The 23,534-nt window shown below is 44.6% G+C and overlaps 1 protein-coding gene across 1 annotated transcript in view; it reads right to left on the reverse strand.

Moving 5' to 3' along the window:
* The window catches only part of PARVA (parvin alpha), a 411,197-nt gene that overhangs the window by 92,842 nt on the left and 294,821 nt on the right, over positions 1-23,534 (reverse strand). The window contains exons 6-7 of the mRNA XM_069623635.1: positions 11,327-11,442; positions 172-230 (exon numbers count right to left, since the gene is read on the reverse strand). Coding sequence (XP_069479736.1) covers positions 172-230; positions 11,327-11,442 — 175 coding nt within the window. The remainder of the gene's footprint in view (positions 1-171; positions 231-11,326; positions 11,443-23,534) is intronic.

Genomic DNA, 23,534 nt, shown 5'->3' on the forward strand with positions numbered 1-23,534 from the left:
TTTATGTGCTGCATGTTTTCCTCACACACAAAGGCTAAACAATAATCACTGAATGTGGCTTGATCCCTCATGGAACCCCATGTAATGAAAACTAAATATCAGCAAATGGCGAGTTTTTCCAGAAATATCGGTGACCCATTAAGGAGCTGCGGAGGCAAAGCGTTGACATACTCTGTGTTACCAGTGATCTCCTCATGGATTTGCCGAGACTGAAGGATTCCTTCTCTCTTCTGAAAAAAAAAAAAAAGAGATGATTTTAGATTTTAATATCATGCGGAATAAAAATATCAAATAATGTGTACTCAGATTTCACTAACTCCATTGGTATTTTCGCATTTTTCACTCTGCCAAGTCACTGGTGTCCCATTAAAAGGAAGTGCCTGCTTGCCAAGGTTGTGGGGTCAAACAGTTGGCCTGGCTGAGGGCGTTCCGCATGGCATGCGTGCACGCGTTAGCTGGGTCCTTTACTTTTTGGAGGAAGCACGCGGGCGTAATCTTCATTTCGAATAATCGTGTTATGAAACCGCGTATGAACTCACAGCAGTACCTTTTAAAAAGCCATTAATGTGTAAATCGTATTTGTATTCCAATTAGTGACACTGCATAATTAAAATTGAAAAACGCGTTTCCTTGGGAAAAGGATGAATTAATTAAGCTTACTTGGGTTAGCTGCGTAGAAAGAATGCTAACCTGACCGAATAATGAGGTGAACAGAAAGGGGTACTGCTAATTACTCTAATTAATTTCATACGAGATTTCCATTTTCGCAAGTATTCACAAATATGAAGAGAAGAGGAAGTATGCAGTCAATGGACAAGCTTCAAAGCCCATCTCATTACTTCTCATAATGACCTTCACCATGGTGAAGGTACTGTTACTCTTCAGCTTCTCTTCCACTCCCAACTTGACCCTTATTGAAACCGTGCAAGACATCTGCTCCGCCTATGGATTGTAAAATGTGCCCAACTTCGCCCTCTCGCATTTCCTCCAACAGGCCCCTCGTTTATCAAGAGTTTACACTTGCCAGTAACAAGATTGGCAATGTAGGTTAGCCTTCTGGCTAAAATGACTTTGGGCACCCTAATCATTACTATTCTTACTCTGATATAGCGCTCACCCACTAACTCACTCATGGGAATCAATAGGATAGGACCAAGCCCGATGAGTTGCCCCTACAATAGGCAGTGGACGAGACAAAGCACGTGAGTTTCAGGCAGGTGTGGAGTGATTAGAAGATTGCTAGCCTAAAAATACTCGGGAAGGTACAAGATTCTGGGTGTATGCATTATTTGAGTAGGCCAGTGCAGTGGTTGTGGTGACGTTGGTGAAATTTTCTTGAAGTTATTTGCTTGGTTCCAAAATTGAGGACTAGAGATGAAATGGGAGAGGGGGAGAGGCATGTTGAGAGGTTGGAATTATGAAGGATGGTGAGGTCACATCCTGTTTTGCATATGTGATTTTAGTGAAGTATGGTGCACCCACTTGGGATGAATTGGTTAAGCATGGCTACGAACGTGGGGGTGAGCCAGGTTTCTGTTATGAAGCCTGTTTCTAGCCCATTTTGGAGCTCAGCATGCACTGATAAGCATGAACGAGTGTTTGGAAGGCAATGTTGTCTGGAGATATGGTGTTGTGTAGAGGGATGTGAATACGGCAAGATGGATTGCATTGCCGGTGCAGGTGTTGTTTATGCCTAGGTAATGTGATGACGATCTCTGAAGCTGGTTTGGGGTGAAGAGGCAAACCATTGAGGTTATCTGGATAGGGGCAATTTTTGTAGATGTAAGATCTTCCCACACCCAACATGACCAAATATCCGGTACATACAGTATTTACCCTGTTCTATTTTGGCAGTTGGTTGATATGTCCAGGCTTAAATCCCAGGCATTTCCTTGATCAGCAGAGCATTGGCCTATTGCCTGGTCATGTGACATGGTTATGGCCACTGTATGATAGGAACATAGAGTCAGGGAAAAGTAAAGGGAAGTCTCTTGGGAGCAAGATGCTGGGCATTGAAGTGATCAGTTTTTTCAGGAAGCATCACGGGATGGTGAAAAGCGCGGCCACAACTCCCTAGTGGCTTCTTGAACCCTCGCAGGTTAATTTATCCGTTACTACTGCCAATATGGCAGATAACTGCATAGAAGAAGTTTAATTCTATGCCAAGCCCTTGCAAAGCCATCCTCCTCAAGTCGAGCTGAAAAAGGTATGAATCCACTCTTAAAGAACTCTGGAATGGATGCTCACTTATCCGACAACTAACAACCAATCTCACCTTGTAGAGTAGGAATAAGGGAACAGTTTCCCGAGCAGGACAGAGGTTTAGAAGGAGCAAGCTTCTGTTAAACACTCAGTCAGAGTTAAGGGTGGTTTCACTGGAATTAGTCTCCTCCGGTTTGTGCGGCTAAGAAACACTTAAAGAAGGACTCATAAATTAGCCTTAAATTGGATTTGCCAGCTGTCATTGGCATCATAAATGATGGAGTGTCGGTGAGCATCATGCATACGTCAGAAACCTTACACTGCAGTGACTCTTCTACTTCCTGTTGAGAGGGAATCCCAGAGTTGAACATAGGATCCTAGGTGTCACTGAAGCCCATCTTCAGTGACACCTAGGGGTTTGCATTAGTGCGTTGTTGTTCAATGTGAATGTGCCACTGGTAGCAACGTTGGCCTGTCATTACTTCAGTAAGTTAATAACATGGATATCAATAACATGTTTCAAAGTGGTCGTGAGACGGTACATACTACACTAACTGTGGCTGATGTTGCTAGACAGATGGAATAGAATTGGTTGAAGCTAGGCTAGACTGAGCTAGGGATAGTACATTCGGGTCCATGTCTTAAAATCGCAGCAAAAATGGCGGTGTATACAAAATATTGTGGCAAAAATGCTGTGGTTTTGCTGCCACAATCATGTAAATGATGCGGGGGACACCCCCGCAATGCCTAGCCCCATCTCATTTCAGGGAAACGGGGGGCACCCCCGCTCCCCATAAATGGTATAATGGGGTACACCTTTACCAAGTCAAACCAAAACTATGGCATTTTTGCCACAATTGTTTTTACCAGTGGCATTTTGGCCACCATTTTATTACCTGATACCGTACATTCTGTGACTAAATTGAAATTCGCACGGGGTGAGTGCATGTGCCCATTGATTATTCAAGTCCACTCACTCTTTGAAACCAAGACCACAGCTTCAGGGTTCTCTTTAACTGGATCTTTGACACAGATGCCCTGGCAGTTTCTGTGGTCATAGCCTGCTTTTATCAGCAACAAGAAACCTACATTTGGGGGTTATGACAAAATATTTTTTTCTAGGCCAGGGAACTATGAACCCATATTTTCATAGTGAAATTGTTTTCATTATGAAAATGTTATACGTACCCACGCAGAGCTTCGGTGTACCTCACCAGGAAACTGGAGCTCATGTAGAAAACAGGCATTCAGATACCGAGATTAGCTCCTTATTTCTAACACGTCAAACAAACTCTCTGCTAGAAGCGCTGGCCTCTGTGGTTTTCAGAGTCCTATACAAGTAAGTCGTTATGCCTATAATTTTCTGCTGTGATCTGGAACTCTGTTTAAACAACTCAGTTGAGCACCAAAGGTCTGAATGGTACCACCTCAGATGCAGTTTGTCTTCTCAAAGAGTTTACACCAATCTACAGACATTCATGTGGATTACTACAGGTGTGTGGAACGACATTCTCCTCTCTAGTCAAGTGCAAGCTTATTGAGATGCCTCAAGACTGATGCCGGACTTCATTTTTCCTCATGGCTTTTTCTTATTGGTGGTTTTAATTGTTTTGCCACTGTATCAAAATACGAAATTGTAATAAATATACTATTTTAATCATGAATTAATCATTCTTAACTATTGTTGCATACAACATTAACCGACCCTTCAGCGGCTGTGTGACCACACTATAAGTAAGTAGAATGTATGGCTGATATGAAATGCCTGGTTTTGTAATCCTTAAGGTGCATCTGAAATCAAGAGTGTGGAAGTTCTCCTCTGCCTTGAAAGAGCGAGGGCTTCAGGATGTTTCTCACAGAACCAACCAGGATTTGAGTGAAGTATCTCTTACTCATCAGGGAGTCAGCGTCACATAGTTCTGTCTCATTAAGTAGAGGAAACAGATGACCAGTTGTATTTTGAGGATACTTTGAGCCCTATTTTACGTGAGGCGCAGAATAGCTTTGATTGCATGGGTTATCGTGTTGATCATCTTATCTAATGCAGAATAGCAGAGTTAAGTCACTTGTCTTTAAACTGCACCATAATACAATCAGCACTGAGTGCCCGGAGACCATGCTAAGAGCAGCAGTGAACAGTATGATCCCACTGGTTCTATGTGATTTTGTTGAAAATAATTTGTCGAATTCGATTTTGTCTAATTCCTTTTTCTTTTATGCCATTTGGCCGTAAATATATGCGGTGGGAGAGCCCCCGCAGCCGCCCTCCACTTCCCCACCTTAATAATTACTATTGCCCACCCGCCACATATATTTGTGACCAAATTTGGTTAAAAACGATTTGCCGAATTAGAATTCCACGAATTCTCCTGCGATGAAACCTCCTTATCCCTCATCCCACTAACACAACACAACAAGAAATGTACGTTTTCAAATTGAGACATTGACTGTAGAGTGAAGACTCTTCTTCTTGGCGTGGTGGAACGCATCCTGTGTGCAGTGTAAGGGAGACCACTGCCCATTAGAAGGTTCAAGGACCAGAAATGAAGTGGTGGCTATAGCAATTGGTATGGAGGAGATTTTTATTTTACTCATTAACTTTTGCAAGAGATTGATAATAGTGAGAATGGCGGTAATGCCACATCCCCCAGAAAAATGTAGCACACATGTATTTTCAAGTCAAGCTGGACTCCTGCATATACAATATCTTTTTAGGATGGCATGAGGAAATGTAAATGCGTTTAGCTTGAAGAAGGCTTCTTGTGAGAAGAAAGATTGCAGCCATACCGCCCATTTACAATGACATACTTTGCCGATGGAACACTGCGAGGGAAGATTATAGAAGCAGCCCAGCTGGCTGACATCAGTCCACATAAAAGAGTTTGTCCGGTGCCATCATAGACAGAGTTTGAGGGTTGATTACCTCTTGCCCAGACCTGCGCTCCTCGAATAGCCATTTATTTTATTAAGAATTATTCAGAATGGACTGGAGATCCAAAGGTTGCAAAGAAAGTCAGGGGGCAGGCATTCCTTTCTGTGACCTTAAGGATAAATGTTGTGTGCTGCTGGGTCGATATCTCTCTGACATCCTCTGGAAAGAGAACTCTGTCATTGCCCAGTCACCATCCCGCTGTGGGTCAACACGTTTCGCAGGCATCCTTGTTGTGGGACAGTGCCCTTGTCACCATTTTGCTGCTGCTGCTCTTTGTTGAGGAGAAATGGATGCCTCAGGATGGAGTCCATCTGTGGTGCTGCATCATGACCTCCAACACTATTTGAAGTCTCTTCAAATGCATATTCCTTCTGTTGCATCAGAAAGGTCCTGTATTTTCATGGATGCTGAAACAGAGACCCTTCATCATTAGAATCCTGAAGTGCAGCCGAATTGTATAACGGAACATCTATATTCCAGAGATCAGAACCATCGCTTAGCCAGACCCAAACCAGACACTGAAAGTAACCCTTGCACCCGCGGCCAAGGGAGCCCATCTGCAGCAACCTATGGTGAGAACAACTGTCCCCAAAGTACCTATAAATTGATCTTAATTAGGTCAATTACCTTGGACATTGTTTAATGTTTGCTCTTAGGATAGGGATTGGTCTGATAAACCCTAGTGTCAAATTGGTGGTGTGCCCTGCAACCTTATAAGACCTATGTAAGATGTGTAACAACTTTTTACCCTCCACATTAGGTTATTGTTACAGTGTATTGTTTGAATGGATACTTAAACTGTGTGAATTCTAAAGCGGTGTGCGAGTTCCAATCGGGGCACCAAACAGTGTTTTCTATATGTGTGGATATTGCTTTACTTGGTATCCGTTATGTAATGCATGTGTTTTGAGAAATACATTTAGAAAAATGTTGTACTTAAGTGTGTGGACATTCTAGTGCTTGTAAAGCTCAGATATATGTTAATTGTCCTCTGCACCAAACACTTGATCTCCTCATTCTCAACCTAACTGCTTGTCTCCACTACCAAGAGAGAGCTTACACTTTTGTGCCACACTTTGCAGGTCCACCACGGTTGGCTTCCCAGACCCCTGTCCCAGGAATTGTTCTGGAAAAAACTCCCAACACCAGCCGTGAAGCAGAGTGTCCCCTGCTAGTGCTCAGGCAGAAGTTCCATTTGCTGGTCTATCTCTTCCTACATGAATAGAGGGTGAATAGCCATACACCTCATTCCATTACATTTTCTTTATTAAGGTAGAACACACATTTTGAGTCTGTCATGTTTCATTATGCATGTTTCCCAAACGGCGCGCATTATTCGTGATGATCACTCTCGGCCCCCCCCCCTAGTACAGTACAGAAAGGACCAGAACCGCTTGCTACTCTATTACACATGCAGGATTCACAGGTGGCATTGGGGGCACACCTTGTGGGTCTTTAACTAACGCCAACAAATACCTTCATGGAATAAATACATTACTCAAGAGTGTCCAAGTAGTAATAGTGCACCTCTAAACCAACTGGTGGAGTTTTTGTGGGTGAGAAGGCAAACCCCACAATTAGGACAAATCCTGCATAAGTCACCCAATTGATAACGGGTCACTTTAGAACAACGTACGTTTTTGTTGTTGAAAAACATTTATTCGTTTATAACAACTTTAAGCCAAAGTTCCAATGCAGACAAAAAATATTGAATATAATTCTCAAAAGGTTTCTTAGTAGAAATCACCTGCTAATACAGGGCTCACAAAATCTACTAGCCCACTAGCTTTGGCACGTAGTTTTTATGAAGGGCGACCAACATTTGTAGGCTACTCAACCTTTCTGGCGAGTATAGGGATGTTAAAAACCTATTTTTATTGTACTGCAAACACACTTTGTTTGCAGGAACTGGCAAATGCAAGTTTCACTGTGCATGCTTGGCAGCATTGCAGCAAATATGAAGTGTGCTTATGGTGACATACACCATTTTGCTAAAATATTTTGTCACCAGTCACCTTGGGGCGAGTGCATTTCTCTAAGGTTGAGTATGAAACCAAGGAACTCACCCTGCAGATCTAGTAGGATTTGTAATAATTTACCAGGCCTGTAACAAGACGACAATAAAATAGAGGAGAGCATTGCTTGCAGCCTCAACCCACATCTTAACATTCAAATATCAGACCTTTTTGACTTCATTAGTGCAATACTTGCAGTGCCTATGTGTAAAAGTGAAGGACTCAATAACAGAATCTATGTGAAAGCCCTTTCTTTACAGCCAGGCCCTATGCGAATAACGTGTGATTGCAAAAACAATGCAGGTAGAAACAGATTGTCTAAAGAACTGTATTGTTTCCACAACACAATGGGCCCCTACTGCTCTCAGAATCGGTTTCAAGTACAATTTTCTCAAATGTATTGTACTGGGATAGATAATACAATCGGGCCTGGGTTTGACAAGTTGTCTCACACATAGGACTTTTCCCGCTCTCTGCAGTATTGATTGATTGATTGATTGATTGATTGATTTACCATGCTTTTTTGAAGGATGCTACCAGAAATATACCCAGCCTCATCCGGAGATACAAGGATCTTTCGTATGCTGGATTGATTACATCTAAATGCTTCCGAGATCCCTGCTCCAGGCCCAATTCTATATATTTTCTCCCGGTCTTAAGAGTCTGAGCTTTTGTTACCAATTTGACCCTTGATCTAACTTTGACAAAATCTTTCATGCCCTTAGCAGACTGGGGTTTTCCCAAAGTTCCCCTGCCTCGAGTACATAAGGCTATTCCTTACATGGCCACGCAGCCCACACTCTTCCCTCCCTCCAGGGACATTAAGTAGGAAAGTGCCCCCCCCCCAATAGCTCTCCAGCCCTTCATTTTGCCATTTGTTTTGCAATACAGTACAGGTTTGAGAGCCAGCTAAGACAACATTGGGTTAACATCAAGATCTAAATATACCAGGGCTGGTGCAGCACTTCCAGGGAGTATAAGCCCAAAGATCAAGTTTCACTGGGACAACATGGCCCCCTATCTCTGAGCATAAAGGGATGCAGGGAGGGCTTGAATTTATTTTAGAAATTAAGGGCTAGTGAAACTGATCCACTGTCATGGCACATATAAAAAGCTCTAATAGCCCCACTATATTTCCCCAGTGTTATTCCTGACTTTTCTACCTGGGAGTGCCAGCCTCCCGTCTCCTGGAACTGAACTCTCAGGTAGTCAAAATAACCTAACCTGCTGTAGGGGAGCACCATTCACCTCTTTGGGCCCCTTTCCTCAGCCAGTGTCAATGGTTAAGGCCCTTGGGGTTAAACTCACCGTATCCTTGTCCATGGAGACACAAGCCAGCTCTGTGTGCAAGCGGGGCCATTTTCAGCGGGTTATCCCCTATATTCAGGAGCATCTGCAGGACTCTGTCATTTCTGCTCGGTTTACATCCTCTTTGGACTATTGTAATTCTTTGTATGTAGGCCAACCTGCTTACATACTTCGTCGCCTGCAAGTCCTCCAGAATGCTGCTGCGTGGCTGGCGAGCTCTACCCCTCGTGGCAGTCACATTTCCCCCGTTCTTCGCAAACTTCTTTGGCTGCCAGTTGCCAAACTTATTCAGTTCAAGGCCCTTTAATTGGTCCATCAAGCTTTCTGTGTCCAGGGGTTGTAATACCTCATGGCGGAAATTTCACCTTACATGCCGAGCCGGGCTCTGCGGTCAGCTAACGCTTGTTTTCTGACTGTTCCATCGGCCAGATACAGCCGCATTAGTGGCTGTTCTTTCTCAGTGGCTGTGGCAGTTCTCTGGAATTCTTTACCTCTGTCTCTTAGAGCTACCCCCATTCAGTTCGTTTTTCATAAAGCTTTGAAAACGTTTCTTTTCTAGACTAATTCTTCACTGCTCTGTAGGGAGGGCCAAGATGCCCTTGGGCGAATGTTTCCCTATACAAAAACCATTCCATTCTTATTGTCATAGTGCTGCTTTTTGCAAATAGGAGTTTAAAGACCAACACCTTTGATTTCTCAACGTTTATCTCAAAATGTACCTCTTTTCACTTGGACGTGAAGACATTCAATGTTTTTTTTCAGGCCTTGGCGTGTAGCAGAAAGGACGACTGCATTATCTACGTAAAAAAGTGTGGGATTTTTGTATCTGCTATTTTAGGGCAATCTTGGCATTCTCTCATCAGGGCATTTATGACTTCCTAGATATCCATGTTGAAAAGAAGAGGAGCCAGGACACACCTTTGCTAACCCCTTTATTAACTTTAAATGGGGGGCGCCTCCTCTCCCCCAGGGCCAAACCATACAGTAGCCAAAGAATTTGTATATTTACAATTGGTTGGCTGACTTGCAATGTTCCATCTCAGGGTACCATCCACCCATGCCATAAGACTCCCATTAGGTCTTCTAGATCAAAATATTTCATATATTTATTTTATAAGTGGTTTTTATATAGTGCAAAGAAATGGTTCTCACTGATTCAGTGTCTCTATTTAATTACAGGCTCCTAGCAAACGGCAGCTCCCAGATAAGAGGAATGCAAAGGCAGCTTAATTAACGGTGTACGAAACATGCTGAGTTCAATTGAGCCGTTTAATCTTCTCCACAGAAAGATTAGGAAATCGTAAAAATATAATTGCTTTCAAGCGTCTGGTAGGTCCAAATGCTCAATGCAAATGAGACACAGACGTGCATGTCAGTGGATGGCCAAATGGGAGTGATTAGCAACAGTTTGAAGGCAATGCAAAGCGATAATGTGTGACCGTCACTCCCTCCAACTCATCCTGATGGGTTTATTTCCATAGTTTTCGTTACTGTGGGTTTCCTTATAAAATAACATAGTCTCAAGACGTCACAATGTAAGAACACAGTGATTGATGAGTCACCCATAAAGCCAATCAATGTTTGCCACTAGAATAGAGCTTTGGCATTTGGGCTGTTAACTGCCCCGTCCTCTCCTGCCCCAAAAGATTGGGAGGTCTTGTTTGGAAGTAATTCTCTTGTTGCAAGCTAGTTGGCACATCACAACTGACCTGTAATAAGAAAATGACATCACAAACCTTCTGTAATCAATTATTGGACTTCAGCTGTGACATAGCAATGCCTGTTGCTTGAGCCAGCAGAGAGAATGCCAGCTGTCACTACAACACGTAATTAAAGCTGTGAAAAGCTTTTCAAATTCCTTGCTTGCAGAGTCGTTTTCTGTGACAGGTTGCAGCAGGTAATTGACTAGGTTTGGTTTATGGTAGATTGTTTAAATTGTGCACTGCTCGTGTTTAGCTAATGTCAACACGAATCAGCATGTTATTACTTATTTTCAAGCACAAAAGAAAATTAACGTTGTTTCAATACCTTTTATTTAACTTTGTGAACTATTTTTCTGCAACACTGTTGGAGCTGCATTTTTGCTCTTTTACATCCAAACAGATTCTATATTGATTGATTGGAGCAGCAAATGGAAGATCTCCTACATTACGCTAAGCTAGAGATCCAGTATTAAAGGGAATGCCAGTGAGTGGCCATGTATTGTAAGGAAAAAAATACCTTGGACTTCTGCGACCTTTTAAATGAACGCTGCCATTTGTCCTCATTCCTCTATTGGGTCACACAACTTCTCGGTGACTTGCAATACCCTTATAATGTACGGTAGGGGGTACATTATCCTACATATATAGTTGGATTTTATTGATCATGATGTAATCAACAGAGCACAGTATATTGGTGGGGGTTGAAGGCATACACTGAATGGTTACGGGCAAACAATGCTTACAACATGGCATCTACTACCACTTCACCATATAGGGTAGCAGGGCAAACATAGCTCACATTAATGAGCCAGTAAGAACAACTGGGCGACTTCCTAATCACCTATTTCGGCAATGCAGCCAGTGTTCCAAGACAGATATTATTTTTAGTCTGAACATCATCATCTGGGACTCCAGTATTGCAATAAAGGCCATTGCGAACATCATTTACAATTTGTGTAGCAGTTATTATGTATGTATTCATATTTTTTCTAGCATATTAAATCTGTGCAAGTAATGTGTTCCAAAAAATGGAAACACTTTTACATTGATTGACAGAATCATTTACATCAAAACACACTTTTTGGTCTTTCATCCAGCACGGAGGCGTAAACGTTAATTTGCAAGTATCGATCTAAGCAAGGTACATGAAAAGTGGATTAACTTACTTGAACAACTACAACTTGAATGGACACATGGTCTGGAAGTCTGATTGGTGCTCGGAAATACTGGGACAATGCAACCAAGAGATGGAGAATGGCCACCACACTCTTTGCATGTACAGCTGAAACATAAAGAGCACTTCCGCTTAGGCATACTCCAGTACACATATATTTAATAGCATGACCTAATAACCATTCTTTCTTGTATGTACTCTGGCACGCCTCATAATGTTCTAACAAAATTCCTATAACTCTGCCATCTGTTTTTCAGAGTCTTGTCATGTTGGTTAATATTTACTCCAATTTAACTATCAAATCACATTGCATTTTTAAAAAAAACAAAAACATTAAAATGTAATATGGGGATCGAATTCGTGACACTTTCCCAATCAATTATAAATATCTGGAGTTTGTGGTTTTAAATGCCCAGGAGTGTTTGTGAGACACCGCATTTCAGAAGCCTGGAGGATAGCTATGATGGGAACATAAAACCTGCAGCATTTCTAGAAAATAGAAGAAAAAACCCCACAACAAGTTGCGATTCATAATCCAACTAAGAATGGTTTGCGCAGCATGCTTTGCCTGGCAAGTCAACAGCGCAAGTGGGACACCACTGTGCATCCTACATACATCCCATTAGAATTATCACAATGAATGCAGTAAGCACTGGGGGTTAATCAAATGGCACGGGGACACCCGTTATTTAAGTTGTCCTTTACTTTTACCCAACGACAACAGTACACGGAATCTGCAATACTATTCATATATGACAAGGACTAGGTCAAAGTAAACCGAAGAATTATGGAGTCACTCCACAGACGACTTCTTTGTGGCGGTATAAGGGCCTTTTGCTATTGCCGGAAGGTCAAGGCACTTAGCACAAGAATCTGAAGGCGATATTAAATCAAATTGGCGGGAATCGGCTACAGAGCCATTGCAATAGCTATTCCACACAGCAGATAAAGTGCTCTGCTTTTGAGGCAATGGCGTCCACCTTCCCAGAGTCTATAGTCTTCTTCCAATGTGTTCAGTGGTGTTTGAGTAGACGGGATTACATTTCTCCAGATTTTGCAAACTGCAAACCTCATTGGGCAAAAAATACGGAAATTGGCAAAGGCAAAAAGCATGATTGAGCCAGTTTGCAGGGAGCACCTTGGCCCATGGCGTCGGCAAAGGATATTAACAGATGAGTATTAGCCTATGTTCATTTGTATAAAGCAGGCCGATTCAAGGTCTGTTGGGTCAAAAGAAAATTTTGATATTTTGGCAAGAAAGCATCACCAAAACGATGTTATACAGGATTAAAGAAAAGTGTATAATTCACGACAGAAGTAAGGTTTTAGTCAAGAAAATTCTCAACAGCTAAACCTAGTATTTTTCACCTGTTGTGCCCTCATAAGGACAACTGTCAGCAGAAGGAGACACAATTAAAGAGAATAGTGTGACATGCAAACGAATAAACGAAAGCCATGAGGGTGTTCCTTATCCGAATTTACAGCATGGACATCACATCACCGCTTTAGTCAAAGGAAACTTGCAGAAAATTGTGAATTTCCCAAATGTGGTTGGTGCCCTTCAACACACACCACCACCAGACCCACGAAACAGAAAAACTAAACACACCACCAATGTTCAAATAAAGTGCGATTGCCGTGTCTAATTGCTGCATGGCAACCATAATGACATGTATCTAAGGCACAGTCATTTACCCCCCAAAACACTCATACAATAACGCAAGCAAAAGACAGGTGGTGTGTCCGGGCCAGCGAAGAGGGCACAGCAGGCGGTCACTCCTGGTAAGCGGGTACCATAGGCCAGCAATCCCTGGTCTGGTTTTTATTTTTTGGGGAGGAGTCGGGTCAAGCAGCCCGAGACCAGAGGAAGCTGAAGGTGCGCAGGGGCGCATTTCAAAGTGATGTCTTGGGCTCCCTTTTTCTTTAGGTGGGAAAACCTGCCTGCACATGTCAGCAAGAAAAATGCACCGGTGTGGGGTAGTATACGGTTTCCAAAAGCAAAATAACGGCAATGGAAAAATGGCGTAGATGTTTTTTGAGGAACAAGAAGTTTGAATTTGTGCCATTTAGTATCCACAGTGTTCTTTGCTGGTGACACAATGCATTCATGGTACAAAATTGGAAACATTCTTGAAAAATTATGTTTTGTCCCTAGAACTTGGTGAAGTCATTGGTACTGGATTACAGAGATCAACAGGACTAGAATAATGTGGCTTCCTTACTGAATATATGTACAACCTCAAATTGTGCACGATCTAGGTTCAAATTCCTAAATAATGCAAAGCAGGGGATGTTTGTCATCCAGACTGTTAAGGGTCATATTTATTATCCACTTCACAGCAGAGCAAAGAAAGGAAACCCCCTGATCACCATTTTAGAAAAGACATTGGGCCTCATTACACGGTAGGCGGTAAGGGTTTACCGGTACCGCTAAATCCTTACCGCCTTACTACGAGGTCCCTTTGCGGGTTGGGGAATTTAACGCCTGCTTTTTGCAGGCGTTAAAAACCAACCCACAAAGGGACCCAGGGAGCTAATTACGGTACCGCAATTTGCGGTGCCGTAATTAGCGCCTTCCCCATTCCCATTATGCCCTATGGGACAAAAATGGGAATGGGGAAGGGCAATGGTGGAAGGGGGAATTACCGCCCGGCCAACCTTGGAATGGGGCGGTAATTCCCCTTTCCACCAAGGCGGTGCCGGTATTTTACCGGCATGAACCATGGCGCTAATAGCGCCATGGTTCTCCGTCTACCGTGTAATGAGGCCCATTAAGTTTTCTTTCTCATAGTCATAGCCTACGCAGCCCCCAAGATGTGGGGGACCATTTCAATTAAAAAAACTGAAAGGCCCGGACACCTGGGCTGCCTCAGAATTTGAATCTTTCTTCTGCAGCTCGTTCAGGAGTGAGTTCGCTTATGGGTACAGAGGCCTCACAACTTGTGCCCGCTTCTTTTGGTGGCCGGCACAAATGCAATGCTTGCTCGAGGCCGATGGCAGATCTAGTCTCCATTTTGGGTGTGCAAGCACACACAAAAACACTGGTTAACAAAATGCTGTACCCAGACAGGAGCTATTGAAACCCTCCCTGTATTAGGAAGGAACCCCAGTCATTCATCCCATCTGTGCTCAGTCCACTGTCTTGCCCAGAGCACAGGCAATGCTGGCAGATACCCTCTATGTTTTCTCGTTCTGAGACGCCCACTATATGACGGATTGTTCTGTGTTCTATGATTTTCCAGCAATCCCATTAACCTGAAGGATTCAATAGTACTTCTTCACTCAATATTCCACAGGTTTTTTTCCTGACCGTCACCTGCCCTCGTTTTTCTTCCATGGTAACTGGCCAGAGTGCTGCATTACTGCTTGCTGCCGCCACCCCACTCCCTAAATTGCACCTGCTATTGGATATTGTGGCAGAAGGAAATCACCCTCTTCATTCTTGCTGGTAATAGCAGCTATTGTTAGTGTTTCTTTGAAAGCACAAACCCACCCCGTTAGCATAAAAGCAAGCACTCTCCATTACACAAATAAGTTCACATAGACTCAAAACCTGTTCCATCCAATCCTATGTATTGTGTTCATACGAGTTATACAATTTTTTAAAATTGTATGTATGTGGTTTACAAAAGAAACCATTACATCATTTAATATCGAATGAAATACGTAAAAGAGATAAGAAGGAAAAAAGGGGAAAAAAGTATATTGTTACACAATTTGACAGTTTTACAAGACAGACTTGTAGACTAGAACAGTTACATTCATCACAATTCATCATATTCAGCGCTATTGAACAGCTCAATTCATAATAGTCAGCGTTATTAGATAAAAAATAAGAAAAATCATAAATAAATTGATTAGACCTGTTTAAGACAAATACAGACATTTTATAAATATTACTAATTCCACAAGGAGGGGCAAGAATGGAATCTATCTGTGGTTTTGATCCAGTCTTTTTCGTATAATAATCGTTTCACCCTATCAGTGTTTGTGACCAATATATCCCTATCGGTATCAAGATCACAGAGAGACTGGTCACAGATATCCCGAATTACATTCAAAAACCTACTCAAATCATGCCCCGGTCCACACATAGGCACCATACACCCGGATCAACAGAGCATATTCAACAGCAGGGCTATCAAACAACGAAATAGGGATAACAGTCTCCATCTCACCCAGGCCTCCACGGATGCTATTCCCAATTCGTATCTGATAGCCGTTGCTGGACTATTATTAAGCAGTTTAAGCGTCCGTCTCCACAAACCTCCCTCAAACGTTGTCCCAGAATTTCGTCAGCTCTTGATATTGTAGCTCCATCCCATATATTAGTTTTGGCACAAACTATTAGTTTTGGCAAGTAGAAGCTGAAGATTTAATAGAAAAGCTTTCAAATTTTTGCTCCAAATTGGTCATTTGATTGTAGAGGACAGAGGCTTTATGTTTAAGGAACGGGCGAAGTCCCAAGCCCGAGGGTTGGGTCAGCAGGGGGAACCCCAAATAGGGCACACTCGACGTGCACTCTATTTGTATTTGTACTTTATTTAGATAAACCCCTATATAAGATACATATAAATCAAAAAGATGGGCAGCAAGAGCACAACCCTGTCTCAGGCCCACCCGGGTTACAATCCTATGAGACAGGTTCTCATCAAGGTTAAGTCTAATGCGGATTCCCGCGTTATCATAAAGAGCCATAATGAGCCACAACAGACCCCCTGGAAGCCCCAACTTCGCAAGCTTAGCCCACAAGTGGCTCTGAATAACACGGTCAAAAGCAGTCGAAGCAAAGTTTACCCTTTCAGTTGTAGGTTGTGACACAGGATGTTGGAATTGACTTTGACGGATATTCTGACAGGCCCTTTTAGTATTAGTTTTGAGGGAGGGAAACCCCTCTTAGAAGTTAGGGATAGAAAGGATCTTTTCTACCTAAAGAAATAAAAGTCCATAACCAAAACCATGTCACATTTGCGTCAGCCTTCTTCTTCGACACCCGTACAGTGTTTAGTTAATAAATATGATGGTGCCTACAGCTCTAGGGTGACTCAGGTATCGTCTGTGAACCCCCTTGGATTTTGCTCTCCAGATGTTTGGGACTACAGCACACATAGCGAGGGACATTGGGAGGCGTAGTCCAAAATATCCGAAGAGCCACAGAGTGCAGAACACTCATGGAAGTCAGTTGTATCATTTTGCTTTCAACTGCACTGCTTAACCCCTTAAGTGCCAAGGGCGAGGTATCTCGTCCTTGGAATTCCCTCCAGAATGCCAAGGACGAGGTAACTTGTCCTTTTTGGCACTTTGTTTTGTGTGATCCCTGCTATGTGAAGGGGAGGTCCCCACTCACTGCCAGAGGGCTGGATTACCTTCAGTTTCACGTTGGCGTGCGTAAAGCATGCCAACGTGAAAGTGAAAGTCATTTTCACTGCAGCAGCCATTTCAGGCTGCTGCGGTGAAAATAAAAGGTGAGTGTTCACCTTTCTCCCCCTCGATCTCCGGCTGTATTTCAAGCCGGAGATCGAGGGAGGTGTTGTTGGAAAGGGAAGATGCTCCCCTTTCCAACGACTCCCTTTGTGACAGCATTGCTGCCCGTGGATCGGGCACAGGGTGCTCGATGCACGGGCAGCAATGCCCACTAGACACCAGGGATGTCTTTGAATGCGGGGGGGAGGTGGGGGATGCTTACAGTAAGCAGCCCTCACCCCCCCTGGCCCCCAAAGCATGGGGGCACATATGTGTACAACCCTGGGGGCAGATGGCTGATCATCTGCCTCCAGGGAAGGGGAGAAAAAAAGAAGAAATCAAGGGGAATGGGGGTGCACCCTGAAATGGTGGTGGTCCTCCCCCTCCCACACCAAGTGGAAAGATTTATGCAGATTTATGCCCCCACTGGGGGGCCTGTCCCACAATTTTTGGGGGCCCTCTCCCCCCACCCTAAATGGAGGGGGGGTGTACCTCACGCAGCCGTTTGTAGGAGGCCCAGGGAGGCCTGCATGAGGTGCCCCCGTCCCCCCATTTGAGTTGAGGGGGTAGAGGGCCCCCAAAAAATCATCTGGGACAGGCCCCCCAGTGGGTGGGTCAGTAAGGTTTGGACACCCCGGGGCCAGATTGGCACACCAATGTGCCCCTCTGCGCCAAGGGGAGTTGGGTTACCAAAGGAAAAAAGTGAAAATGGTAGAATGCATTTTAGGGGGGGCTGTGGGGCACCCCAAAGGGATGGGGAATTTTCTAATGGGATGGGGCGTTGATCCCCAAAGCCCCCACCCGCAATGGAGTGGGTGACATGTCAGGCAGCCCTCCCTGGGACCAGATATCTGCTCCTAGGAAGGGACGCCTGAGCCCAGGGAGGAGTGCAGGACAGCCCACTCCCCTTATCTGACCCCAGGGAGGGCTACATTTTGCTGGTGTGACCGTAGGTAACACATGTTTTTTGTTTTGTTTACAGCTTTTTCAACGCGAGCAGCTGCAATGTTATGTGAGTACTGTTTTTTTATTATTCTATGGTTAGGGCCCACTGTCAGTGGGGTGGGTGAGACTGGGGCTGGATTGTTGGTGGTGTGGGTTGGAATGGGCTGTCTGGGCAGATATGTTGGTGGCTGGGACACAATTGCAGGGGCAGGCCACAAATTGCCCCCCATGCCAGTAGAACATTGGTGTTTCCCTGGGGGCGGATCCCTCCCATGTGGGTTGTCCGTATGCAAGCCCAGGCTCCACCTCTGGCAGTGCTTCGTTACAGATGTCACCTCTGGGGAGGAATGGGGATCCTGCTGGGGCTCCCTGGAGCTGCTGCTGTGCTTAGGGGACGGTACACCCACATGGTACATGGATGTCCAAGGCCAGGGGCATCACCTCCAACCGTCCTGGAGTTGCGGCTAGGCTGCATTACAGCTTTTCCCTTCGGGGAGGTATTGGCACACTACCGAGACTCCCTGATGGGGAGAAGCTGTAACGCAGGGCAGCCAGGCTCCAGCAAAGTTGGCAGTAATATCCCTGGCCTTGGGCGCCCTTCTCCCATGTGGGTCTTTGCCGGGGGTTCTGGGTAATACATTCTGGGCCGATTTGCGTAAGTCAGACCTCTGTGGATTCCCACGGGTATCCTCTTTTGGGAAATGCATGGGGTTCCCTATTTTCCTTGCTGGCTTCAACACCCTAGGCCCAAATATGTAGGTTGCCCACATGAAATCAAGTCTCTTTCGCTTTCAGATCAACCAGAGTTTTGTTGTGCTCGATAACTCACCGGCTGTGTTAAATGAATGTCTTTCATCTTTTCCTCGCAGCACAAGGCCGTTTTCCGTGTCTCTTCTACTCCTCCCCAACTCCGCCGTTGTCCCAGGAAGGTCACAGACCATTTCCTGGCACCATGAAGGTTGCTTTCCTCTACTCGCTCGCTCTGCATTTCGAACACTCACGGCTTCCCGAAAGCTTGGAAACCTTGCCTGGCTTTCTCTTGATCCTCTCACTTGATGATCAGCCTGTTGGTCTTCCAACTCCCACAACCTGGTTCACATCTGCCTCAGAAGAGCTGTTCCTTCTCATAACCAGCCTCACTCAGCTTCTTCAAAAGAGTCTCTAATTTTCATATTTTGAACTCCAGACCCACAGTGGATCACTCCCATTTTTCTCCCACTTCGTTGGCTCCCCTTGGCAGCATGCTGGCGATCTTGGGAGCAGCAGAGTCATTTAAGGGGATGTAACTGAGGTTGGGGTCTTACCAGCTGCCCCTCAGACACCTGGGCTTCAGTACCTCACCCAGGTGATGAGCTCTGGCTTGGGTACTGCCAGCAAACTCCAGCTGTCCCTGGTTTGGCTCCCTGGAGACAATGCTCCCTCGCCACACTGAGGCCTCCCCTCTACTCACTGGCTCAGTTGTCTTGGGAGTCAGTCCTCCTCCATGCTCACCAGGGTTCCCCAGCTGCTGTCCTCGCCTCCTGGTCTCCATGCACTGTCCAGCATGCTCAGAGTGTGCTTTCTGACGCCACCTTTTATACTTAGTGGGAAAGTCAATTTGAGTCAGGTGGGAGTAGTTGTCCAGCCCTGCATGACTCTGCCTGACCCTATCATTGGTGGTAAATAGTCTTTCCACTTTTATATCAAGGTGTGTTTTAGAGGTAATCCTCATGTCTCTCAGTTGCCTCGTCTTCTTCCCAGTGTTTGTTGGAATTGGGGAGGGGGAGTTGAAATGAGATTGACAATGTCTTCTGGAAGTCGAGGGAGGGGATTTTGGGGTACAATGAAAAACAAGGGAACATACCGTCTCATTACTTAATGTGGGGATCTGTCGGGACTTATCAAAAAAAGGCCTTGATATATTCCTATTACCATTATTAAAGATTTTAAGATAATAGTAATCCCTGGATGTTGGTTTTTGCCTCCCTTTGTGTTAAGGGTTTTGGACTTCTGAAAAAGTCGTGGCAGAGGAAATGTTGGGTAGGGGGTTGTTGAAATGAGGGGGATACCATGTCTTGCCTTTGGGCTCCTCCCTTCCAATCCTCGAGCACTCTATATCCAGGTGCCCCTCCCTTGCTTGTCCATCCCCAGGGTCTGGATGCAACAGCGATGGCTATGCCCTGACCTCCTGAGAAGAGGATCCCCAGAGAGTGGGTGGGAAAAAGCCCTTAGGTTTTTAATAACACCAAGGTCCCTATTCTCATCCAGGTGTTAAGTACTGCAAAGGACATTAAAAGGCTTAACAACCTTTTCGGTACTTAAGACCTATTCCGAACGTGGCACATTCTTCTGAAGTCGGAAGGAATGCGTCACTTTCAGAATACATGTGGTGGTGGCTAGGATGGGTTGGAAACCAACCTAGCAACCGCCACATGCGTAATCTGGCTTTTTGGAAGGGTATTCTTGTGGCACTCCTCCAGTTTAATATGTGCACTAAAATAGCACAGATATAAGGTACCCTTTTTGTGGCGTTAGACTGGAGGAGTGCCACAAGAAGCCTTGTTTGTTGTAAATGAAAGTGTTCATATACACCAGTGTATTGTATAAGAACACTTCCATGTAGACCGAAACAAGCAGCAGCATTCTGCAACGTTGAAGCTGCTTACTTTGGTGTAAATGAAAGTATTCATATACAACATACAGGTGTATATGAACACTTTAATTAACACCAAAGTAAGCAGCTTCAACATGCTGCAATGTTGAAGCTGCTCACATTGTGTATAGGAATGTGTTCATACACACGTGTGTTCTCAGCAGCATTTTTGTAAAAATAACGAATATGTCGTTATTTTACAAAAATGTTGCCGAGATTGGATTGCGCCCGTTACAACTGAAAACAGGCGCAATCCACACAGATCACTGTCGTGCTCTACGAGGACGCCCAGGCCCACTTGAGAATAGCAGTGGAGCCTGGGCGTTCTCTTTTGGCGCAGTGAATCGTGCTGTTTAGCACCTTCACTGCGCCAAGTTTCGGATAGGGGCCCAAGTCTTTATTTAGCATGACCAGGTGCCTAGCCCATTTGCCTTTTACTTATTTTCCATTCTCTACTGGAATGCTTCCCCCGTCCATCAAAGCCGCTTCTTCGATGAAAGGCTTTAAATCTGTAGGTTCAAACTATCTGCTAGCGAAGAAAAGAGCCCAACCACCACTTCCCTATTCTAAATAGTTGCCTGCCCACCACTCATGTATTTAGCCTCCAGGACTACTCTATGCAACTTGTAAATATATACATTCTGGCCTCAACCTATTAGTTAAATAAAGTGTTGTTTTGGCCTCTTGTTATTCACCCTGCTATATGTGTGCACTCAAACCTTCATCGCCCGACTTACCTCATTCAATTCAATAACACTTCATCTTTTGTAAACGCACCTTATCTAAGCGCTGTCTCAGCTCTCCGACTGCCTACCCTTTCAGTCATTTCTATTCGAAATTACACACTCGACCTTCAACAAAAACAGGTACAAACAGACAGTAACACAGACTAAAACAATCCCATAAAAGGTTTCTTTACAATAATATGGGTACAGTTGTAAAGGCAATAGGACCAGCTGAGAAAGGAGGCACACTAGAACATAGAATAAAGTTAATATAGATTGGTAGGTAAGCTTCAGTGCTTACATTTAAAGCCATTTTTCTTTCTCACAGAGGTGTATACATTGTGTACCATCGAAGGAGGGGAGAATCTAGTGGGCAGAAAAAAGTGATGCAGGGTGGGGTGCATTTTAGGGCTAGCTGAAAACCCAGATGTAGTGATTTTTTTTATTCTTGGAGCTGGAAGTTATAGTAGGAAGGAGGTAGGAGTGAAAAACACCAGAAAGGGAGACATCACGGGTTGAACATGAGACAAATCGATTGAGTAGTGCTTGAGAGTGGAGAGTGTGGCGTGGAGTATAATGAGAGATGGACTAGCCAGGTGGGTGGGAGCTAGGCCATTGACACATTAAAAACCAAGAGGGATGCATATTACATGAACAGCCATTCAGCATGAAGTCAATGGCAGAAGGTGGGAGAGTATTGAGAAGGATCCAACAATTCGACACGTGGTAACCCTTGTCACATGCGCTGGGTATTTGTTTCAGAGGAAGAGCTCTATGATATTGACAAGACGCAGTCTGGTTGAGTTCGAGCAGCCTGTATTTATTCTTAAAGCAGACACGTGTTTCGTCCGCCCTGGGTCCCTTTTAAGGCTAAAGTAGAAATACATGTGAAAATAACATGTAAAGGCTGTTCACCCAAATAGTGTTTGTTCAAAAGATAAAACGTTTTTGTTTGTGGGGTGGGGGAGTTTTGAGCATTGCAATTTGCCACGGGCGTGATGTGTTTGCAAGTGAAGCACATATAATATGTTGCAATTGTAATCGCCATTGAGCCATGAGCAATCATTAACAACCGAATAATAATCCTTTGTATTGATTAAAAAACCAACAAAATTACCTAAGCGCGTCGAAACACGTGTTGGCTAAAATAATAAATACAGACTGCTCGAACTCCACCAGACTGTGTCTTGTCAATATCATAGAGATCTAACTCTGAAACGAATACCCAGCGCATGTGACAAGGGTTCCCACTTGTAGAATTGTTGAAACCTTACCAGGGACAGAAGGGCGCGGTCCCACCAGAACCCCAACACATGCAGCAGGGTAATAATTTCACCTGATCAAGCACAGTGATCCCCCCATTCAAGTGCAAGTATTGAGAAGGATGCAGCGTATGCAAGTAGCTAAGTTCAGCACTTTGGTCAGGAGTGTGATGAAGCAGAGGGGTAGTCACAGACCTGAGCTAGAGCAGTAGTTGAGATGGCTGAGATCAAGGTTTTGTTGTTTAGGAGCTTCAACCTACTGCAGCCTGGCCAGTTGAGGTGATCAAATGCTGGTTCAGCACATTGGAGTAAGGCATAAGGAGGTTTTTGGAAAGGAAATGGGGACAGAAGGAGGGATATATGAAATGATATGGCATTTGTAACACGCCTATACACAAGTGTTTCAAGGCGCAACGAGGCAGAGGGGGACAGGGGGGAGACAGACAACGATCCTACTAGGCCAGGTGCCATTCAGATTGCGCAAGTGCAAGGGTAGAGGGGAAGGGAAAAGTGCAAGGGGAAAGGGAGAGGGGAAAGTGCAGTACAGGGTTATAAGCAAAATAAAAAACATTATAAATAACAAGGGCCAGCTGGTGGCAAGTGCGAGTTAAGTGCAGACAAATGCTAGGGAAGGAGGGCTGTAGGGCACAGTCCCGCAGTGCAGGGGTTGCCCGGGAGGCAGTGCAGGGGAGAGTGGCTGGGCAGGGACCGAGAACAGTGAGTGGCCCAGTTGCAGATTCAGTGCAGTTTCAGTAATTTTAGCAGGGGAGAGGGGGAGAGAAAGCAGAGGTAAAGAGGAAGGTTTTGAGGTGCTTCCGGAAACGGAGATGGTTCTCCTCAAGTTTCAAGGAGGCAGGAAGGCTGTTCCAGAGGGAGGCCCCTGCAGAGGAGAGAGATCTGCCCCCAACTCGTTGTTTGGAGAAGCGGCTGACCCTGAGGGAGTTGGAGGCGGATGAGCGAAGAGCTCGAGAAGGAAGATATTTAGGAAGAGAGAGTTGAAGGTATTTTGGCCCAAGGCCCCAGACGGCCTTGTGGACAATGCAGAGGGTTTTGAACTTGATCCTCGCAGTCACTGGGAGCCAGTGCAGTGATTTCAATCCTGGAGAGATACGATCAATGGGCTTGAGGCCAAGGACAAGTCTCGCAGTCCTGTTCTGGATGAGTTGCAAAGGG

The sequence above is a fragment of the Ambystoma mexicanum genome, chromosome 11 (genome assembly GCF_040938575.1).
Source record: "Ambystoma mexicanum isolate Mex_15411 chromosome 11, UKY_AmexF1_1, whole genome shotgun sequence".
NCBI classification, from domain to species: domain Eukaryota; kingdom Metazoa; phylum Chordata; class Amphibia; order Caudata; family Ambystomatidae; genus Ambystoma; species Ambystoma mexicanum.